At 48.4% G+C, this 22,934-nt stretch overlaps 1 protein-coding gene across 1 annotated transcript; it reads left to right on the top strand.

Moving 5' to 3' along the window:
• Nucleotides 1-402: 402 nt before the first annotated feature.
• Nucleotides 403-22,934, top strand: LOC310706538 (2-hydroxyacylsphingosine 1-beta-galactosyltransferase-like). Its single transcript, XM_083502692.1, has 6 exons — nucleotides 403-604; nucleotides 11,377-12,221; nucleotides 16,093-16,232; nucleotides 18,001-18,077; nucleotides 20,366-20,585; nucleotides 22,189-22,934. The coding sequence occupies exons 2-6, from the start codon at nucleotides 11,385-11,387 to the stop codon at nucleotides 22,502-22,504; spliced, it is 1,590 nt and encodes a 529-aa protein (XP_083358818.1). The 5' UTR covers nucleotides 403-604; nucleotides 11,377-11,384; the 3' UTR covers nucleotides 22,505-22,934.

Here is a 22,934-nt window from a genome sequence, read left to right as displayed (position 1 = left end):
GGAGCTGTGCGTCTTGCGCGCGCGTTGGAGACTGGAGAGGTACCCAAAGCGGTGCAATTTTACGCGCTTCCCCGGAAGCAAGCCCCACGGGACCCTGTCCCGTCAATTCCCTCAGAGGGCCGCAGAGGGGCCAACTCTTAGGGGCCCAAGGTCCAAGCCCCTCAATAAAATATTCGAGGGGGCTGGGCCTCCCCAAAATTGATGGGTATTGCCATTCAAAAATAATGTGTGCGTCCGGGTCTTGCGATCCATTATGTAGGGCAGGGCTTACCTGGACACCCCCCCCCATATGTTATTCAATTGGCACTCCTGGAGAGGGCCCTATCCCCCCTGCTGGGCCACAGGGGACCCCATCTTGGCTTCTGGGCTTAGGTGGAGAGCAGGCAGGGCCGCCTCTGAAAGGCGGCGAGGCCTGGCCTCCCGCTGCCGGTAGGAGCGCCTCCCGTGGGCCGAGCCCCGCCCCGCCCCGCCTGTTCTCCCCGCCGCCCGGGGCGGGAAGCGCAAGGCAAGAGATGGGACAGGAGCAGAGCCAGCCCAGCCACCAGACGAGGCACCGGGGAGCACCAGACGGACGCCAGGGACCCCGCTTCCGCGGGCGGGCAAGGTGGGCAAAGAGAGTCCCGGGAGGATGGGGGTGGTGGGCTTTTCTCCTTGGGGTTTCCCCTGCTGCGTTGTCCTCCCACCCCGCCACCTCCACCCCCCGTCTCTAAGGGACGCGTTTACGCATTAGCACCCTCTTCCCAATTCGCTTCAATGTTAACTCATCTCCCAGGGGCGCTTCCAGGCCGGGAAGGTGAGGGGGGGGGGGCTGGGCTCAATTTTTGTTGTTGTTTAGTCGTGTCCGACTCTTCGTGACCCCCTGGACCAGAGCACGCCAGGCACTCCTGTCTTCCACTGCCTCCCGCAGTTTGGTCAAACTCATGTTAGTAGCTTCAAGAACACTGTCCAACCATCTCGCCCTCTGTCGTCCCCTTCTCCTTGTGCCCTCCATCTTTCCCAACATCAGGGTCTTTTCCAGGGAGTCTTCTCTTCTCATGAGGTGGCCAAAGTATTGGAGCCTCAGCTTCAGGATCTGTCCTTCCAGTGAGCACTCAGGGCTGATTTCCTTCAGAATGGAGAGGTTTGATCTTCTTGCAGTCCATGGGACTCTCAAGAGTCTCCCCCAGCACCAGAATTCAAAAGCATACTTTGAAATATTTCAGCGATCGCAAACAGGACCTTGGCGGCAGGTTTGGCTTTTTCTAGTTCGCGCGACCGGTGTGCGTGGAGGTTGTACGACGACACCGTCGAGCGATGGTCCTTTCTGGCTTGCTTGCGCCCCGGAAGGCTCTGTGACCTCGCCTCCAGCAGTTGACACCCCATCTTTCCCTTTCCCCTCGCTTCCCACCAAGGGCGCTTCCTGGGTAGGATCTAATCACTGCCTGGCAAATGTAGCTACAAGTGTTTTAATCGTTTGTCATGGGTTCGAGCCCTGCGTTGGGCGAAAGGTCCCTGCGTTGCAGGGGGTTGGACTAGATGACTCTTGGGGTCCCTGGAGACTCCGCAGTGCTATGATTCTAAATTCTGGTTGTGCAACTGCCCTTGATGAGGAGGCCTTGTGCAATAAATAAACCAGTTGCCCCGAAAGATTTGGTGATTACAACAGGGATGTGGAAATGCGCTGGGTAATGCAATGGAGGTGACTGTTGCTTGGCTCAGCTTCTTTCCCTAATCTCCTGGCAAACAAAGCAAGGATGGATCCTCTACCATCCGGTCTTTTGGAAGCTGAAAAATTGTGCAACCCTGCTCTTGTGCTACCCAGGAGAAGGAGATGAACATGGAGGCAGCAGCCACTGCTCCTGCAGCAGCCACCTCTGCTCCTTGCTTGCCTGCGCAGCACAGGCAGGGCTACAGAGGCAGTGTGGCGCAGTGGCTAAAATGTTGGACCCAGGACCTGGGAGGCAAAGGTCCAAATTCCTATTCGGCCGTGAAATCCACTGGTGACCTTGCGCTGTCTCTCGGTCCAAACTACCTTACAGGGTTGTTTTGAGCATAAAACTGGGGAGGGGAAGAAGAGTTTGGATTTGATATCCCGCTTTATCACTACCCTACGGAGTCTCAAAGCGGCTAACATTCTCCTTTCCCTTCCTCCCCCACAACAAACACTCTGTGAGGTGAGTGGGGCTGAGAGACTTCAGAGAAGTGTGACTGGCCCAAGGTCACCCAGCAGCTGCATGTGGAGGAGTGGGGAATCGAACCTGGTTCACCAGATTACGAGTCTACCGCTCTTAACCACTACACCACACTGTCTCTCCAGAAGATCTGTGTAAGGTGCCCTGAGCTCCTCGGAGGAAAGGCAGGATAAAAATTTGAGGATAATTATAAGAAAGGCCCAGCTGGGAGCTGGAACAGCAGCAGCAGCTGTGCTCACCTGTCAGCTCCCTCTGGGCAGGAATGCTGGGTCCATCTCATTCTGAGAGTCTGTGGCGGAGTGAGTGGAGGCAGCTGCTTCTTTGAACAGCCACTTACCTGCTTAGGGTAGGAGATGGTGCTGCTGGTTTGCTGGGAGGGAGGGCGCAGTGACCCAGCGTCAACTAGACAAGATTTGGTGCCAGCAGTTGCCAGTCTGACAGGGACAACCGCTAATCCTGTCCCTGCCCCATAGGGCGACCTAAAGTAAAGGAGGCTACCTGAGCCTGTAATGACTGTACGGAAGAAGGAACATCGTGCAAGGCAGGGGTGGGCAGCCTGTAGCCTTCAGCCTGAGTTTGGGGGGTCTTCAGCCTGGCTTTGGCCATTCAGACCTCTGGCACGAGAAACCTGCCTTTCCTCCTGTGGCCTGCTAGACAGGAAGGTGACGGGTAACGAGACAGAGGAGGTGGCAGATTGATGGGTGTTTTTCCCTGCCCCCCCCCAAAACAGATGATCCCTGAGGGAACGTGGCGCCTAACAGATGGAGATTGCCCATCCCTGGCCCTAGAGTGGTTGGACCAATTTAAATATCACAAGGAAGCAAATTAGCTCAGTTGGTTAGAACACGGTGCTGATAATGTCAAGGTTGCAGGTTTGATCCCTGCATGGGACAGCTGAATATTCCCGCATTGCGTGGGGTTGGACTAGATGATCCTCAGGGTCCCTTCCAACTCTACAAACCTATGATTCTAAATTTAATATAGGAGCGACTGCCCTTTGCTTTTGTTTTAAAAGGCATTGTAGGAAAATGTGCCGCTGGTACAGGACAGGGTAGGAGACCCGTCTTCAATACAGCTGCAGCCTTAAGATGGGGCCAGCCCTGTCATGAGGCAGGGGGAGGTAGCTGCCTCAGGAGGCAAATGCTGACAGGTGGGGAGAAGGCAGAGCTCTGTGTGTGGGACCTGGTCTGCCTTGAACCCCCTGAGATAGCCGGCTGCCTTCAGAGGCAGTGGTGGATGCTGTTGTGCTGCCAGCAAAGTAAGATTCATCAGCTAGTCTGCTTGGCTCTTGTCCACAGAATGGGAGGGACTGCCATCTTGTCCGTTGCCTCAGGCGGCGAAAGTTCTTGGATTAGGCCCGCGGCAGCCCTGCATGCACTTACCAGGCAGTCGGCCCTTTTGAACACAATTGGACTGTTATAGAAACCCAGAGTTACTTGTTGTGAGGGGGATATTGTGAGTGGATGCAAGGTCTTTTCAACAATGGTACCACTTTATGAAATCCTTTCCCCAAGTTTTTCTGATACTTTCTTCCTATTTTCGGTGCCAGGTGAAAACCATTTAATTTGCCAAAGGTGTTTTTTTTAAAAAAAATCTGTCTAAGAGCAGTGGACTCGTAATCTGGTGAACCGGGTTCACGTCCCCACTCCTCCACATGCAGCTGCTGGGTGACCTTGGGCTAGTCACACTTCTCTGAAGTCTCTCAGCCCCACTCACCTCACAGAGTGTTTGTTGTGGGGGAGGAAGGGAAAGGAGAATGTTAGCCGCTTTGAGACTCCGTAGGGTAGTGATAAAGCGAGATATCAAATCCAAACTCTTCTTCTTCAGCTTTTAAAAAAATTCTGTGCTGTGTTCCTCCCCACCTTGTTCCGCTGTTTTCATTATTGTAAACCTCCCTAAAATCCCTAGAGCTGTAGAGTTGGAAGGGACCCCGAGAGTCATCTAGTCCAACCCTCCAGCAAGGCGTAGCTCCCTGAGAGCTTTGTGGAGAACAGCAGCCAGTACTCTTTTTAAGCTAACCTTAAAAAAGAAGAAGAAAGAAATTGATAGAAACATGCAATAGCATTGGGGACGCATAAACTGTTGAGTGATGTTGCATGTGCTTCCCATGTGCACCACATCCCACTCAGCCTGAAGTTTGAGTGTGTCTAGTAGAAAAGACTGGAAGTTGCCCAAAACCTTGTTGGAACAAAGCCTCAGCAGTCCCTTCTGGCTCCAGCACCAACTCAGGGATAGGGAAATTCATGCCATTCCATACCCTTCCATACCCAATGAAAATAGGGGCATCCTAAGGAAAAGCAGGACATTACTGGATGAAATCAGAAACCGCGACAGTTTCTCTAAATCAGGGATGTCCCTGGAAAACAGGGAGACTTGGAGGGTCTTCTACCCCAGTATTGTTGGACTCCAGTTCCCATCAGGTTCAGCCAGCAAGGCCAATCGATGGTAAGGGAAGATGGTGAGCAACACCTGCGGAAGGGACACAGGCTCCCTATCTGTGCACTAATTGGACAGACGAATCTTTGGGTGCCCCTAGACTGCTATTCTGGGGTGGGATTCAGTCACATAGCCATAAGTGCAGGTGGTTCATTTACAGTTCATTGGGATCAAAAGACCAGACTCATTGGCATAGACAGGATTTACCTTGTGGAACACTCTCCCATCAAATGTCAAACAGATAAAACAACTATTTGACTTTGAGAAGACATCTGAAGGCAGGCTTCTTACAGGAAGTTGTTAATAGTTGATGCTTTATTGTGTTTTTAATGTTTTGTTGGGAGCTGCCAAGAGTGGCTGGGGCAACCCAGTCAGATGGGTGGCTAATATTGTTATGATTATAATTATTTTATTTAGAGGGTGTCCCCCGCCCGCGACTGGGAAAGCAAGGTAATGCAGTACCTCACTTTTGTTAGCTTGGCTGTCAAAACCTGTGGCTGCCAGTATTAATCAAGATAGTAGAAAACACTGGAGGAATATTGCTTCATCAGCGTATGTGGTCATATTCCACTATCTCTTGGGAGCGGGATTATTATATTCTCAGGAGTATTCTGAAAAAGTGACGCCTTTCTTGCTCTGACTAAATAATCTTGGTGTGGAAGTCTGTCAAAAGCCTGTTTAAACGATGAAATGTCCTAATCAGCTTTCTCACTGCTGGCTATAATTACCTAAGTAGGTGTCACAACTCCGCATTGGATTGGGTGTGCCTAATGAAGTTCTTATACCTTTCGTCTGCTTGGCTCAAAACGTGCCAAAGTCTGAGCTGGCATTGTCTCTGCTCATTGCATAATAGGCCGGAGAGAAAGTAATTCAAAAGAAAGTGAGGTGAAACCTTGTGTTTGCTACTCTTCGCCTGGAGTCTGCTAGCCTGCACCTTCCGAATTTTTGAACTGGGCAAAACCCTATTCTTACTCTGAGGGCAAAACCTCAGGCTGGTGAGGCAAATGTGCCACTCTGTACCTCTCTCAGCTTGGCCCTCACAACACTACACAACTCACAATTCCTTCACCAGCTGCTCCCACTCTCCCCAGGACACATTCCTTGCCAGCCCTGCTTTGCACCCTCCTGGCTGAAATGTGCCTTTGAACTCTGATAATGCCTGCCTGCAAGTTTCTGTAGAAACTAGCCTGCCATACAAAATTAACATTGATGTTTGCTCTTCCACCCACTTTTGCCTGTGGCCCCCGGAAAGTTGCCCAGAAGCAAAGGTGGCCCTTGAGATTCCAAAGGGTTCCTCACGCAACCTCTGGAGAGATATCCAGATGCTTTTCCTTAGCATTTTTCTCATGTCAAACTCTGCCCACTGTGGCTTTTGTCATCAGTTAAAAACTGCCATCTTGATCAGGAGCTGTTGGAAAGCAATCAATGCTCCCCTTTTGGTTTCAGATAGTACAGGGTTTCTCAGACTTGGGTCTCCAGCTGTTTTTGGACTACAGTTGCCTCATCCCTGACCACTGGTCTTGATAGCTAGGGATGGTGGGAGTTGTAGTCCATCGACAGTTGAAGACCCAAGTTTGGGAAATTCTGACATAGTACATGGGTAGATAAGCCTGAAAAAGCCTCAGACACAAATTTCCACAGCCCTCTAGCAGGTATGGTGACTTTCATTTGCCAGAAGTAATGTATTTAGCGTTAACTCCGGAAATGTATACTCAATTCTGACCAAATTAAGCCTCCTGGTGTATATTTTTCTCTCAGCGGTTTAGTTTGGTCTTTGCCACCTTGGATCTGGACTGTTTCAACACACTAGCAGCACATCCTGTGGAATTCTATCTGTGATATTTTATCTGCACAATCAGAATGGATTTCAGGAACCAAAAGGTCATATTGGCCCCAAAATGGACACTTGGCTACTGTAACCGTGGTTTAAGGAGCCATTTGGCCCCTAGCTTATATATCTGAGTTTCTAACATTGCTGGAGGGCATTACTGCTTAAAAATCTCTGCCTACCACCTAGGCAGCACAGTATTGTTCATTCTAAGAAAAGACAGGTGGAATCCCTATATAGAAAGGAAAATCTGCGCCTCTCCCAAAGTTGGCGGACTACAACTCCCATCATCTCTGACCACTGGCTATGCTGACTGGGACTGATGGGAGTTGGTGTCCCACAACGCTGGGAGGACCACAGATTCTGTTATACAGCATATTAGGGAAGCGTTGCATCAACAGAGCAATTCAACTACCAGGTTACCCGACTTCCAACTACAGGTTTCAACTCGGAGACGATTCTTCTCCACTGTTTTCTTCTTTTAGACAAGGGTTCTTTTTTTTAAGTCCCTCTGACCCAGGGAAACTTTTCTGGCCAGATTTGTTCCAGGGCCTTCTTGGAGAGATCTCAGAAGCTCACCCACAACCCAAGGCAAAGTGGCATAGGCAGTTTCTGGGCACCGTGCTGCAGGGGCCACCACAACAGTGCTTTGAAACGGAGCGCGAGAGGCAGCTGGCACTGAATTTTAGCATTACACAGGGTGTCGCTGAAATTTGAGAGCCCAAAGTCCACCGCTGAATATTACACCTTCTTTCTCTTCCAGGGGAGCCTCCGTATCTGTTGAGCATCTTTATGTTATTATTTAGACAGTTTCTATACCAGTTGCTGTAGAACTTTGCTCCAAAGCAAACCTGAAAGAACTGCCACAAAAAAAATACACAATCATCTTCTTCTTCTCCTCTTCTTTGGCGATCACTTGTAGCTGAGTAAGATTGTCTTCCATGAACACGGTTTTAACAGTGAGTCCGTAAGTAACTGTGGAGGCCAATTCTGGATCCACACATCCTTCCACAGTGGGGACATTGGTTTCTGGGCGGGAGTTGATCATGGTGTGGATTTGCCAAGCATGCCTTCCTCTTAGCACGTTTCTCCCTTGTGTCCTGAGTTTGTCTTCAAAGCCGTTTATAAGTGGTCCATGTTTCACAAGCATACAGTAAGGTTGGTAGTACAATAGCTTTGTAAACAAGCATTTTAGTTTCCCTGCGAATGTCCTCAAACACTCTGCACTTCAATCAGAAGAAAGCTGCAATCACAGAGCTCAGGCGATGCTGGATTTCGGCATCAATGTTGGCCCTTGTGGAAAGATAACTGCCTAGGTAGGAGAAGTAATCGACATTTTCCAACGTTACACTATTGAGTTGGATTTGTGGCACTGCAGAGGGGTTATTTTGTACTTGTTGGTGCATCACTTTGTTTTTTTGGATGTTGAGTGATAGGCCATGCTTTTCGTAAGCTTCTGCAAAGATATTAGGATGGTTTGGAGTTCATGCTCTGAGCGTGCACACACCATGTTGTCATCAGCATACTGAAGCTCTAAGATGGAAGTTATAGTAACCTTACTCTTCACTTTCAGCCTCCTCAGATTGAAGAGCTTTCCATCTATTCGATACATGATTTCTACTCCGGTGGGGAGTTTCCCTTCGACAAAGTGTAGGATCATGGCAATGAAAATAATGAATAGAGTTGGGGCAATAACACAACCCTGTTTAACACCTGATCCCACTGTGAATGGTTCACTTTGAGAGCCATTGTTATCTGCAATTGTTGCTGTCATATTATCATGGAGGAGTCGAATGATGCAGTGGCGTAGCGTGGGTTGTCAGCACCCAGGGCAAGGCAAGTAATTTGCGCCCCCTAACCCGTGGATTTGCGCCCCCTAACCCTAACCCCCAGATGTTGCGCCCGGTGCGGCCGGCCCCCCCTGCACCCCCCACGCTATGCCACTGGAATGATGTTTACAAATTTATCTGGGCAGCCAATTTTCAGAAGGACAGTCCACAGGGCATTATGATTTACAGTGTCGAAAGCCTTAGTCAGGTGAATAAAACCATATACAGGGGTTGGTTTTGCTCTCTGCATTTTTCTTGAAGCTGTCGAGCGGTGAAAATCATGTCCTCTGTCCCCCTAGAAGACCGAAAACCATTTTGGGATTCAGGAAGGGTCATCTCGGATATTGTTAAGAGATGGTTTACTAAGATCCTTGCAAGAATTTTGCTGGCTGCAGCTAACATAGAGATGCCTCAATAGTTTCCACAAACAGTTCTGTCACCTTTTTAAAAGAGATTGATAATTTTGGCATTCCTAAAGTCTGCTGGGATCTCTTCTCTTTCCCAGATTTTTTGGATGAGCTTACTAAGTTGTTGTGTAAGTTCAGTTCCGCCCACTTTGAAGATTTCAGCAGGTATCCCATCAGGTCCACTGGCTTTGTTGTTTTTCATTTGGTTAATAGCTGTACACAACTCTCCCAGATTTGGAGATACTGCAAGCTCATCTCTAACTTGTTTTTGCGGAATTTGAGAGAGGATCTCAGAGGCTACGGGGGAGTTGTGGTTAAGGAGATGTTGGTAATGTTCATTCCAGCGCAGTGCAATAGCTTCTTTATATTTTAGAAGTGTGATACCATCTGCTGAGCATAGGGGGCATATGCCATGATTTATTGGCCCGTCGATGGTCTTTGTGGCTTTAAAGAAACTTTGTGCACCATGAGTGTCGGCTAAATGCTGGATCTCTTGAGCTTTTTTATCCACCAGGCGTTTTTTAGTTCTCTGGTTCTTCTTTGAACCTCAGCCTTAGCGTTGGCATAGGTTTTTTTCTTAGTGGCACAGTTTCTATCTCTTTGCCAAATCTGAATGGCCTTCCTTTTCTTGTTCAATCTCACTGTCATTCTCATCAAACCAGCCCTGGTGTTTCTTGGTTTGGTATCCAACAGTTTGTTCATAGGCTGCAATAATGGATGTTTTTAGCTTGGTCCAGTGTTCCTCGATGTTATCAGGGAATTCTGAAAGCAGATGGTCCTTAAGAGTCGTTTGGAAGCAATCCCGCTTAAGGGGATCTTGAAGGGCTTGAGTGTTCATTTTGTGTCTTGGTTCACTAAGTACTGATAAGCATATAGTAATATCAATTATGTCACCTTCTGATGTGCACATGCACTCAGTAACCCCTTGCTTCCTAGCTCGTGCCCAGGATCCCACCCAAGCACCCTAGAGGAGGAGGAGGAAGAGTTTGGATTTAATATCCCCCTTTATCACTACCCTAAGGAGTCTCAAAGCGGCTAACATTCTCCTTTCCCTCCCCCCCCCCACAACAAACACTCTGTGGGGTGAGTGAGGCTGAGAGACTTCAGAGAAGTGTGACTAGCCCAAGGTCACCCAGCAGCTACAGGTGTAGGAGCGGGGAAGCGAACCCGGTTCCCCAGATTACGAGTCCACCGCTCTTAACCACTACTCCACACTGGCTCTCACCTACAGCCTCAACAAACTCACTGATCATCCCGCTGCCCCCCCCCCAAAAAAAATCGCATTGAGGAAGGTGCACTCTAGGCTTCCCTTTACAACAGGCACCGAGGTTCATGGAGTTTCTGCAAACTGCCCATTCAGCACTGAACCAGCTGCACACCCGGTTGTTCCAGGCTGCAGCAGGCTGGGTTGGGTGACTTTCCCAGGGAGTCCAGAAGATGGCAAATAGGACACCCCTCCACTCACAGCTCTTTCTCTGCACACAGCTCCTCTTCCAGCCCCCTTCCTCTGTTTCTCTTTATCGCTCTTCTCTTCTGCAACAACTAAACGATTGCCTGTATGTGCTCCAGAGACCGCAGCAGAGAAGGACTCCTTATTCAGGCTAATGATGCACAAATGCCTGTGTTTTATCATCTTCTCTGGAGTCATGTTTCTCATCTACCTTTCCAGGTAGATGCTGCTGGAACGAACACCAGAACGGCAAGTGGGTGGGAGCAAAAAGAGGCAGGTATAATTCAGTGGCTTGGCTTGAAATCTGGAGGAGAACTCAGGGTGGAAACGCCTCATATTGAAAGCAAGCTTGGTGATTTCAAGTCTGATGTCTGTTGACTTTAATGGCATCTCTTGTTCGGTCTGGGACTTGCAGTGTTTGAATTAATGATAAGATATTGGAAATGTGGGATTGGAGGAAGAGGAGAGGACCTCTGCAAGTGTATGTTTACATGTTTAGTAGAGTTGGCGCCGACTGCACTAAAAGCAGTTGCATAGCTTCCTTAAATATGTAGATTACCTTGTGCTGAATGCATTCCTAACAGGTTCCTGTTTTACAATAACTGCTTACTATGGAATCAGGTGAGACTTGGTTAGACCTTATTTTGCATGTTAACAAAATGCATAATGATGTTCCACCACCATCGCAATATGCTGATCTTTGGAACTGATAATAGTGCTTCTGAACTGTTGCAGTAGCTTTGTATATTTAATATATGTGCTGTTATACAAAACAAATAATTGAAAAAGAAAAGAGTGAATGAAGGTGACACAAAGTGGGCATAAACATGGGGGCATCTCCACCAAATCCTGGGGAGGACCAACTGCCATAATTTCCCAAGTCCTTTATAAAAGGCTGTTGAAATATACTCGGAGTTGAGTGTGGATTTCATGCTCTTTACTCAGCTCATAGTAGTGAGCAATGAAAGTTTCCCGCCGGAGCGGTACCTATTTATCTACTTGCATTTTGACCTGCTTTCGAACTGCTAGGTTGGCAGGAGCAGGGACCGAGCAACAGGAGCTCACCCCGTCGCAGGGATTCGAACCGCCAACCTTCTGATCAGCAAGTCCTAGGCTCTGTGGTTTAACCCACAGCGCCACCCGCGTAGAAATGCATTTAATTTGCTCTGCTTCCTCCACACCCAGCCCGCACTGTGATCCCTTCCCAACTTGCACTACTAAAGGATGAGGACTAACTCTTACTCTTTCTCTGCAGCAATTGACATGAAGCATTGCCTACACCTTGTGGCCGCCCTCTTTGCTGCAGTAGCCATTTGCATACTTCCTTGCCACAGTGCCAAAGTCCTTCTGGTGCCCACCATCGTCTTTGACAGCCACCTGCATAACTTTGTACGGGTGGCAGAAGCGTTAAGCAGCCGGGGTCACGATGCCGTCCTCCTCCTTCACGAAGGTCGAGTCGTGGAGCCTTTTCCCCGGGGCTACAGAGTGCAAGATTACCAAGGGGTCTTCAGCACGGAAAGCGCCGATGACTGGCTGCAGGAGTTGCTGAAGCGAGTGTTTGAGGGGAAGATGACCTCCATGCAGCTCTTTTCCATCCTGGAGAAATACCGGGAGAACTGTGACTTGATACTGGGAAACAAAATCCTCATGCAGCAACTTCAGAGTGAGGACTTTGACTTGGTCTTGATCGATCCCAACGAAATGTGTGGCTTCATTGTCGCCCACATCCTAGGTGTAAAATATGTGGCGCTCTCCACTGGCTTTTGGTTTCCTGCTGAGATTGGAGCCACTTCACCTGTGGCCTACGTCCCCGAATTTAACTCCCTGATGACTGATCAGATGGGCTTTTTCGGCCGGACTTGGAACATCGTGGTTTTCATCATCTCTCGTGTAGCCACCAGGCTGTTCATCATGCCCAAATTTGACCACCTAATGGCAAAACATGGGGTGGAGCCGCAGAAATCCATGCTGGAGCTTATCCAGGGCTCGAGCCTCTTTTTCCTGTGCAACGAAGTGGTGCTTGACTTCCCGCGACCTTTGCTTCCCCATGTGATTTTCACCGGAGGGATTCTCACAGAGCCTGCCAAGCCTCTCCCAGAGGTAAGTAAATGGAATGCGATACACCCAGTGGCAGATTTATGGTATGTGGGTGGGTGGATGTGGGGCATTTGTCCACTGAAATAAATATGAATTCCTGCAAGAAGAGGGGTGCATGCGGAGAGGGTGATAACATTTCCTCCTTTGTGCTACCCACTCCCCAAAATGGCCTGGAACAGTCCCTGCAGTGGGTCATACAGAGGGAAAAGGTGATGGTGATAATCATGCCCTGCAATGGGTGTCCCATCCCTCCAAAAAAGTGATAATAATTATGATGGTGATAAGGACTCTGCACTCTGCAAACAATTGGGGAGCAATCTGGGGAAAGCTGATAATATCGACAATGCCTTTGCACTGGCATCTTCCACCCCCCCCAAAAGAACCCAACAAATTGAGAACAATCAGGAAATAAATGATGGTGCGATCTCAGCACTGAGCTCCCCCCGCCCCGCCCCCCGCCTCCCAAAAAACAAAACTTGGGAACAGTCAGAGGAAATGTGATGCTGATAATGATGCCTTTGCCCTGGGCTGCATGCACACATACAGATATGCGCCGACAACTTAGGAATAACTGCTGCTGTGCGGCAGGCATCCGAAACAAGAAGCGGATGCCACATCCTCCCATCACCCTCATATTCAGCTGTGTGTGTTGGGATGTGGAGGGAATTGCGGGAATCGCCCATCACTCATTTTGCTGCCTGCCACATGGCTGGCAGGCAGCAAAATGAGTGATGGGTGATTCCCGCAATTCCCTCTACATCCCAACATTCACATTTTTTTAAAAAAAGTAGCTGCCTGCCGACAGCTTCCTGTGGATGGATGGTAGCAAAACAAAACAAGTGGATCAGATCCTAAGCATCTTCCTCCACTGCTCCATATACACATTCCCCCAAAACACTTCCATGACCAGAGCAGCTGCTCCCTGTTTGCTCCACGAAGCCACTGAGCAGCAAAGCTCAGAGAAGGCAAACAGGCCCCAGCATTCCACCTCCAGTATAGACAGCTCCCTGCACATTAAACTTTGAAATTCTCTTTCTAGAAGGGCTAAAGACTTCCTTTAAAAAAAAGAAAAAGCTCAGAGTCTGAAGCCCCTGCTGGCATGTGTCCTGGTGCAAGGTGCTCTACATGGGGCTACCTTTGAAGGTGACTCGGAAACTACAACTAATCCAGAATGCGGCATCTAGACTGGTGACTGGGAGTGACCGCCGAGACCGCATAACACATAACCTGGGCTGCATGCACACATGCACACTAAAGGATCTTCACTGGCTCCCAGTACGTTTCCAGGCACAATTCAAAGTGTCGGTGCTGATCTTAAAAACCCTAAACGACCTCGGCCCAGTATTCCTGAAGGAGCATCTCCACCCCCATCATTCAGCCCAGACACTAAGGTCCTCCTAAGGGTCTTCTGCTGGTTCCCTGACTGTGAGAAGCGAAGTTACAGAGAACCAGGCAGAGGGCCTTCTCGATAGTGGCGCCCGCCCTGTGGACCACCCTCCCTTCAGATATCAAGGAGATAAAGAACTACAGTGGTGCCCTGCAAGACGAATGCCTCGCAAGACGGAAAACTCGCTAGACGAAAGAGTTTTCCATTTTGGAGGTGCTTCGCAAAACGAATCTCCTATGGGCTTGCTTCACAAGACGACAATGTCTTGCGAGTTCCTGCTGGTTTTTTTCCCCTCCCCCCCCTTTTTCTAAGCCACTAAGCCGCTTATCAGCTGATCCGATCAGCAGATAAGCCGCTAAAAGCCGCTAATACCGCTAATCCGCTAATCCGCTAATCCGTCAATGGGCTTGCTTCGCAAGACGAAAAAACCGCTAGACGAAGAGAATCACAGAACGGATTCTTTTCGTCTTGTGAGGCACCACTGTACACAACTTTTAGAAGACACCTGAAGGCAGCCCTGTATTGGGAAGTTTTTAATGTTTGATGTCTTATTATGTTTTCATATCCCGTATTTTTTGCTTTATGTTTTTTGCTCTTTTCCCCTCCTAAAAAGTAAAGGGAAATGTGTGTGCATCTTATGGAGTGAATGCAGGCTGCACAGCTATCCCAGAAGCCAGAACAGCAAGAGGGACTGCTGCTTTCACTGCACAGCGATCCCTCTTGCTGTTCTGGCTTCTCAGATTCTGAGATTCAGAAAATTTTTTTTCTTGTTTCCCTCCTCCAAAAAACTAGGTGCGTCTTGTGGTCTGGTGCATCTTATAGAGCGAAAAATACGGTATGCTGTAAGCTGCCCAGAGTGGCTGAGGAAACCCAGGCAGTTGGGCAGGGTATAATTAATAAATTATTATTACTCCAATTGCACCATTGCAAATATAGACCTGTTAGGGTTAGGGTTACTTATCCCTCACAGCTCTGACTTCATTCATTGCTTAAATCGCTGGCAGGTGACTCATTTAACAAAGAATTGCTTAGACATTGTAGAGTTGGAAGGGACCTCAAGGGTCTCTGGGTCCGACCCACTGCAATGCAGGAATCAGCGGTGTGCAGTGAAATTTTTCTTAGAGGAACAGTTAGGGCCAGAGGCGCCAGCTTGCGAGGGCGATTGGAGAGGAGGAATGTCCCAATGTTGCACAGGTGAGCATCGCACCTCCCTAAGCATGGGAGAAGCTTCACGGGCTTTGGGAAGGCGGCACCAGGCTTTAATTGAAACGTAAAGCAGTGCACAGGGATGAGTAATAAGACCATAGAATTGCAGAGTTGGAAAGGAACCCTGAGGATCTTCTGTTCCAACCCCCTGCAGGAATATGCAGCTGTCCCGTTTGGGGATCGAACCTGCAACCTTGGCATTATCAACACCATGCTCTAACCAATGAGTGCAGTAGTTGAATTTTCTGTCACCGTTCAGGTCACTTTCCAGTTTATGGAAGGTGACTTTCTGCAGCAAGGAAACCTCCTGTCCCCTGCAAGTGCCTCCGAGCCTTTGAGGAACCTGATTTTCCAGAGTTAAGTAATGTGTTGGAGCATCAGACACCCAACTTCAGGCCTGCCTAGAGTTGCGACGTGACCTGAATTGCAGCAGGAATGGAGCTAGCACATTCATCCCCATCCCCACACACCATCAAATATTAAGTAAACATTATTTTGCCACGACATGGATGCTTTGTGTGAGCAAGGGAGACCCGGGTAACAAGTGGTTTTAAATAAGAATTGTCCCGCGATTCCTTTCCTCTGATATTCTTTCAGTGCAGAGAGATTTCTGAGTTTGGTGCTTTTCAGAGCCCTGGCGAAGAGGAAGCTAGTTTTGCAGCATCTGCTGTCTTCAAGGATGGGGATCCTACAGGAGAAGGGCAGAGAAGTCCAACTGCTTTGCCAGAATTCCTGGCAGGCCACCATGTATGGTCTTACCTGGGCTTCTACAGTGGTGCCTCGCAAGACGAAATTAATCCGTTCCACGAGTCTCTTCGTCTAGTGGTTTTTTCGTCTTGCGAAGCAACCCTATTAGCGGATTAGCGCTATTAGTGGTTTAGCGGCTATTAAAGGCTTAGCGGCTTAGCGGCTAAAAGGCTATTAGCGGCTTAGCGGCTTAGAAAAAGGGGGGGAGCGAAAAAATCGCAAGACTTGCAAGACGTTTTCGTCTTGCGAAGCGAGCCCATAGGGAAATTCGTCTTGCGAAGCGCATCGAAAAACGGAAAACCCTTTCATCTAGCGGGTTTTTCATCTTGCGAGGCATTCATCTTGCGGGGCACCACTGTATTCTCAGCTGAATGGTTTGAAGTCTCCCATCCAAATACTAACCAGGCCTGACCCTGCTTAGCTTCCGAGACCAGGCGCGTTCAGGGTAGTGCAGCCATAGACCTGAAGGGCTTGAAGCGAGAAAGCTTGATATTGCTCTGATGTGCAAATCTGGGGGTGCTTTTATACGTGCAGGGCCTGCGTCTCTGGATGGAAGCCGCAGATGCTGGTGTCGTGGTGGTCTCCTTTGGAATCGGTATACGAGTCCTGCCAAAAGACCTGGTGGAAAAGATGGCCGGGGCGTTTGCTCGCCTTCCCCAGAAGGTTGTGTGGAGGTAACACCCATTATTTCGTGATCCGTAACTGCACTGTGCTTGCGGACAGCCACAAAGCAGAGGAGGAATCCCTCTGCACTGCCGTGGATTCGTGGAATCTGGCCCAGATCCCAAACAAATGGGCACCATGTTCTAGAGGGGCAGAACCGATCTGGACACCCCATCAGGCTGCCTTTCCCCCCTTTTCTCTGCCTTCGGCATTTTGCTGCCTCGGGGAAAGGCCAAGATGGTGCTGCGCATACAGAAGCCAATTGGACCATCAGTTGGACCTTAACACCAAAGCTATTAATGGGAAGCCAATTGCACCTGAATAGGGTGGCAGAATAGTTATGGGGGTACAGGGTGGGCTCACACAGCTCCATCTGCCACCAGCAGGGGCCTCAGGAGGAACAGTTGTGGGGGGCTGTCACAACTGCTTCCTAGTATCTCCACCCCCCTTTGAGGAGGTCATCTCACTCTGCCAAAGGTCCAGCCCTTCAGATGAGAGTCGTCATAGACATCAAGGACCAGGCTGTTTGAGAATGCACCCAGACACAGTAACTGCCCCTTCCACCTGCCAAAGAGCACCCTCACGTGATTCTGTGCGCGTTTACTCAGAAACAAGTCCCGCTGGGTTCAGGCAGATTTGCTCTAAAGGATGTGTTTATCTTCCTTCCTATACAGTGGTACCTCGGAAGTCGAACGGAACCCGTTCCGGAAGTCCGTTCAACTTCCAGAACATTCAGAAACCAAGACACAGCTTCTGATTGGCTGCAGGAAGCTCCTGCAGCCAATCAGAAGCTGTGCCGGACGTTCGGGCTCCAAAGAACGTTCGCAAACCGGAACACTCACTTTGCGGTGTCCGGGAACCAAAACGTTCGACTCGCAAGGCGTTTGTCAACCAAAGTACGACTGTACCTGTTTGGCACAATCCTGCCACCACCAGTGTTCCCAGGAAAGCTGCTCTAAGTGGGATTCTCCTCCCAACATTTAACACAGCTGGGTTGCTTTCTCAAGCAGCTGGAGGGATGGTGTTCTTTGCCGTTGGAGTGGAGCAAACAAGAGAAAGTGTTTGTGTGTACACTCTGGCCAGAGAGACCAAGAGGTAGCATATAAAGGTAAAGGTAAAGGGCCCCCTGACCATTAAGTCCAGTCGTGGCCGACTCTGGGGTCGCGGTGCTCATCTTACTTTATTGGCCGAGGGAGCCAGCGTACAGCTTCCGGGTCATATGGCCAGCATGACTAAGCCGCTTCTGGCAAACCAGAGCAGCACACGGAAACGCCGTTTACCTTCCCGCCAGAGCGGTACCTACTTATCTACTTGCACTTTGACGTGCTTATGAACTGCTAGGTTGGCAGGAGCAGGGACCGAGCAATGGGAGCTCACCCCGTCGTGGGGATTTCAACCGCAAATTGAGACCAAGAGGTAGCATACAGCTGGTTGCAATTTACCCCTAAATCTTTAGTTGCAGTCAACTGGTATTTACTTATCTTGTCGGTACCCACGTTTGAGATATCTTCTTCCTGCCAACCGTAAAAGCGGCTAGGGTAAGGTCTTGGTACGGGACATGGGAGAAGGGTTAAGTGGTTATTATATTTTAGACAGCATTTTTTTTAAAATACAGAACCTGCACGTAATTGGCACTTTCACCCTATGTATTATTACATCACACACTATGTATTGTTAAACGTTTATCGTTTCCTCTCATTCTCCCCTGAGTTCAGGTGGGAAGGAACTTATTTTAAGTGATGGATCTTTTGCTATCCCCCTCCCACTGTCCTTTGGCAGATACTCTGGTCAGAAGCCATATAACTTGGGTGAAAACACACTGATGATGGATTGGCTGCCTCAAAACGATCTGCTGGGTAAGTGAAAAGGGATCAGCCAAACGAGGGGGTTGGACTAGATGGCCCTTGGGAGTCCCTTTCAACTCTACCATTCTGTGATTCTATGAGAGCAAGTTACTTTTCCTTGCCCGGAAGGAGAAAGCAAACTGTGCCCTTCTCCCTCCATACCCTATGTGAATAAATGAACTGCTTCAATGTCTTTTCCAGTCTTGGATAACTGGCAAAGCTAATGGGTTTTTGTTTTTGTTTTCTCCCATAACATTGCTGGTCCAGGGTACCTGAATTGATTTAAGACCATAGTTGAGCATAAATCTCCCCTCCTTTCAGCCAAATGCCAGTGATTTGTGCTTTAAAAAAAGTTATGTGCTTAAGGGGGCAGATAGCAGAACAGCTGATGTTTATTTAGTTTGGCCTTTGGGTGTTACAGTGCCCTCTTCAGATTTTGGAAATCTTCTTCTTCTTCTTCTTCTTCTTCTTCTTCTTCTTCTTCTTCTTCTTCCTCTTCCTCTTCCTCTTCCTCTTCCTCTTCCTCTTCCTCTTCCTCTTCCCCTTCTCCTTCTCCTTCTCCTTCTCCTCCTTCTGTTTGGCCCTGTATAGTGGGTTTTCTTTGTAACCCAAATAGATCAATTTATTTTTTCATAAAAGTATTTTTAGACTTCCTAACAAGGATTACATGAAAGCTCACCAGTTTGCTGCTCAAACATTCAGGTATTGCCGTACAGTGGTACCTCGGGTTAAGTACTTAATTCATTCCAGAGGTCCGTTCTTAACCTGAAACTGTTCTTAACCTGAAGCACCACTTTAACTAATGGGGCCTCCTGCTGCTGCTGCGCCGCCGGAGCACGATTTCTGTTCTCATCCTGAAGCAAAGTTCTTAACCTGAAGCACTATTTCTGGGTTAGCAGAGTGTGTAACCTGAAGCGTATGTAACCTGAAGCGTATGTAACCCGAGGTCCCACTGTATGGCTATAGCAGTCACCAGCCTATATCATCAGATATTAGGAGAGCTTACATAAATAATAATCTGATTAAAGAGCCTTTTAATAAGGATGTGCCAGCGATTTTAGGACCTCCCTATAATGGGATGGATGCATGGTTTGAGCTTCTGCAGCCTTATTCAGCTTCCGATCAGCCATGCATAGATATCAATACCGTTTTTAAAAGTATCTAGTTAGACAGTGTAAATCAGATGTGTCCATACCATCATTTGCCAACTCGGGGCTCTCTAGATAGTTTGGACTACAACTTCCATCAGCCCCAGCCAACATGGTTAATGGCCAGGGATGATGGGAATTGTAGTATAGCAACATCCAGCAGGCGCCAGTTCCAAAGATTGTTCTACACTTACAGAAGTGGAATGGCTTGTTTGGGGGCAGGGCAGGCGGGGAATTCAAGACAGCTGCTACTAAGGTAAAATAAGGACACAAAACCGGCCGTGCAAACTTTTGTTAATCTTTACAGGGAGCACAATACCTTAATCGGGACTGAAAAGCACTGGTCGTGGTTGAGTTTAAGCGCTGGAATTAACAAGACAACTTTGTGGTGACTGCATTGTGGCCAATGCTTTTTGGGGAAAGAGGGAGAGCTGTGGGGGGAGGGTGTCAACCCTTGTGTGGAAAACCTTCAACTTGCGTAACTTGGGATGCAACGAAATGTTGCCTGTAAACATATTGATAGGATAAGTTCAACTGTCAGTAACGCAAGTGGTTCAGATTTAAGCGTTATATTTCCAATCAGTACAAAGGGCAATAGCAATCTTCCTTCAAATTACAAATTGGTCTGTGGGATGTTGTAACGTAGCCATACGACAGAGAACCATAGAATATGATGTCAGTCCTTTGTAAAATTGAGGCCCGTGCATCAATAGCTTAGATTTTTCAGAGGAATGTCCTAGTTTTGGAATTGACTGATCTAACTTAGACAAATGTTTGGCTCCCTTTCATCTAATTACGGTAATTATAAAACTAGACTGCATCTGTCAATCCAATTTCAGCACAATTTGCAGAAAACATTTAACGGCAAATTTCTACAGTCCTAATCTCAGTGGACCTAATGGTCAGGGGTCCCTTTACCTTTTTTTAATCTCAGTGGATGGTTGTCAGCTAAGCTTTCCTCAGAGAAAACCATTGAAATTAATAGTATTAAGTTAGTTGTGCCTCTTAATTTCAACGGGTCTACTACTCTGAATAGCTTGAGTGCCTCATACCGAGTCAGAAAACTACATAATAGACGGTGTTTAGCAGATTTGGTAATTCAAGTAGAAATTATGGAAGCGAGCTTTTAACATTGCTCGATTTCTGCTGCAGGCCACCCCAGTGTGAAAGTCCTTGTGAGTCACTGTGGCATGAACAGTATATTTGAAGCCATTTACCACGGGATTCCAGTTGTGGGCTTCCCTTTCTACGGCGACCAGTTTGATATTATGACGCGAATTCAGGCGAAAGGGATGGGTATCCTCGTGGACTGGGGCCGGGTGACAGAAGAAAGCCTCTACCAAACTCTGTCCACAGTAACGACTAACCCAAGGTAAGTCAGCCTAATAGTAGCCTTATTCAAAGAAGAGCAAAGGAGTGAATCTTTGGTTACTGCATTAAAGAACTGCAAGAGCGGCTCTATAGATACAGTGGTGCCCCGCAAGATGAATGCCTCGCAAGACGGAAAACCCGCTAGACGAAAGGGTTTTCCGTTTTTGAGCTGCTTCGCAAGACAATTTTCCCTATGGGCTTGCTTTGCAAGACGAAAACGTCTTGCGAGTGTTCTGATTTTTTCCCTGCACCCCCCTTTTTCTCAGCCGCTAATCCGCTAATAGCCTTTTAGCCGCTAATCCGCTAAGCCTTTAATAGCCGCTAAGCCTTTAATAGCCGCTAAACCGCTAATAGCGCTAATCCGCTAAGCCGCTAATAGGGTTGCTTCGCAAGACGAAAAAACCGCTAGACGAAGAGACTCGCGGAACGGATTAATTTCGTCTTGTGAGGCACCACTGTAAGTTACTTTCTGTTTTAGCCCCGCCCCCTTTACCTTCTCTCAAAGAACCCTGGGAAGTGTGGTCTGTTAGGGGTCCAGAGTCCAGAGACCCCTATTCCCAGAGTGGTTTAACAGTCAATCCCTCCCCAAAGGGTACTCTGAAAATTATAGCTGTGAGGTGACTTGAGGCCTCCTAACAACTCTGACTTTTAGGAGACTACATTTCCCATGGTTGTTGGTTTTTTGCGGGGTTGGGGGGGGTAGCCATGGCTGTTCAAAATGGTATGATATTGTTTTTACATACCAGTAGTGGTGATGAGGCCTATGCTTCTGTGACAGTGAATGAACCACGCACTTTATTTCTCCAGTTATATGGAGCGCTACTCAGAGACACACACACACACCCCGCGACTCAATTAACTGTTTTTGAGAGAGGCATTCAATTTGCATGTTTGCTTCTCCATCTCATGGATTCAGCTGATATAGACAGATTATTCTGTGGGTGGGTACAGGCACCAGGAGAGCCTGTAGCTCTGTGGTGAATTGGCCAGGTACCAGTAGATGCCTCTGCTGAAGAGATATAAGTTTGTCATGGGGGAATCTGGGAAATATGCAGATGAATTCTATGGTGTCCTGTCCCGGTCCTCAGGAGGAGCCCGTGGGATGCAGCAAACCAGGCCACTTGCTGCAGCCACAGCACTGTTGAGAGCTCCGAGTGAGCCACATGCTTGAAGGAGGGCCTGAGGTGAGCTGAGGCCATTTGAGCCTCTGCTTCCAGTCCACCTCTCCTGGGCTTTGCCTCCTTTGTTGGACAACATTGCTAATACTCTGGCTTGAAGATGGACACTTGACCTTCGCCCTCGGGCCTCCTGCCTGGTGTGCTTCTTGCACCACTGGACTGCAAAGCTCTTCACACCCAGGGGAAGGTCTCCGTGAAAGTCCAGGCCACAGTTCTATGGGTGCCGGGGCTGTGGAACCAAATTCCTGCCTCGGTTTCAGTGGCGGTCCTGTAGCTTCTGATTTAGTGTCCTGGTCCTTGTTGGACTCCAGGATAATGACTGATGGATCCTTTGTGCCGTTGAGTCCTGGCAAGATTTGGTAACGTAGCAATCAGTGGGGGACACATCATTCTCCTAGCATTATTGTTGACGTTCCTCTTTTGCAGTTTCTCCAAGGTTGCCAAGAAGATCTCAGAAATCCACCTGGACAAGCCCATTCCTCCCCTCAACCGGACAGTCTACTGGCTGGAGTACGTCCTTCGCCATGATGGAGCTCCATTCCTCCGCCCGGCCGTCTACAAACTTTCCTTTTACGAGTATTACTGCTTGGATATTTTGGCGGTGCTGCTGCTGTTTGTGGGAGCCATCGTCTATGTTGTCTTCAGGCTGAGCTTGCGGTACAGAAGGTCCGACGTCAACCCAGCACACCTGAATGGCCACGTTTTGAATGGGCACGTCTTGGAAGGGAAGAAAGTGCAGTAGGACTTGGCCCTGATCTGAGTAGACTGTGCCTCTCTGAATAGAATAGATAAGGGCGGTGATAAGGCCAAAAATGGATAGGGCTGGACTTTGTGGGAGCTTTGAGATGGGATCTAAGTCTGTGAAATGCTGGAGAGGACAATATCCTCTTTGCCATTCTCCCATGCTATGTAAGATGGTGAGGAGAGAGCAGAGATTAGGCTTTTTAGAGTGAGCGAGTAGCTGTGGAATGCCACTGCCCCATATTGTGTAAGGATAAAGGGAGCTCCTTTATTATTATTGCAAGGAACCTGAAAAATGGTGCTTTAAAAGTTTGTTTCAAACGGCTGCTACTCCTCAGCTTTCCTTGGCACACCGCACTCTTGCCTTTGTGTGATACTGCATCGTTGTTGTTTTTTATAAAAAAAATAAACCGCAAATTGCTTCCCTCCAA

The sequence above is a fragment of the Podarcis liolepis genome, assembly GCF_965112155.1.
Source record: "Podarcis liolepis genome assembly, chromosome: 5".
NCBI classification, from domain to species: domain Eukaryota; kingdom Metazoa; phylum Chordata; class Lepidosauria; order Squamata; family Lacertidae; genus Podarcis; species Podarcis liolepis.
Note: the sequence above shows the minus strand (reverse complement) of the source record. Positions and strands in the feature narration are given on the sequence as shown.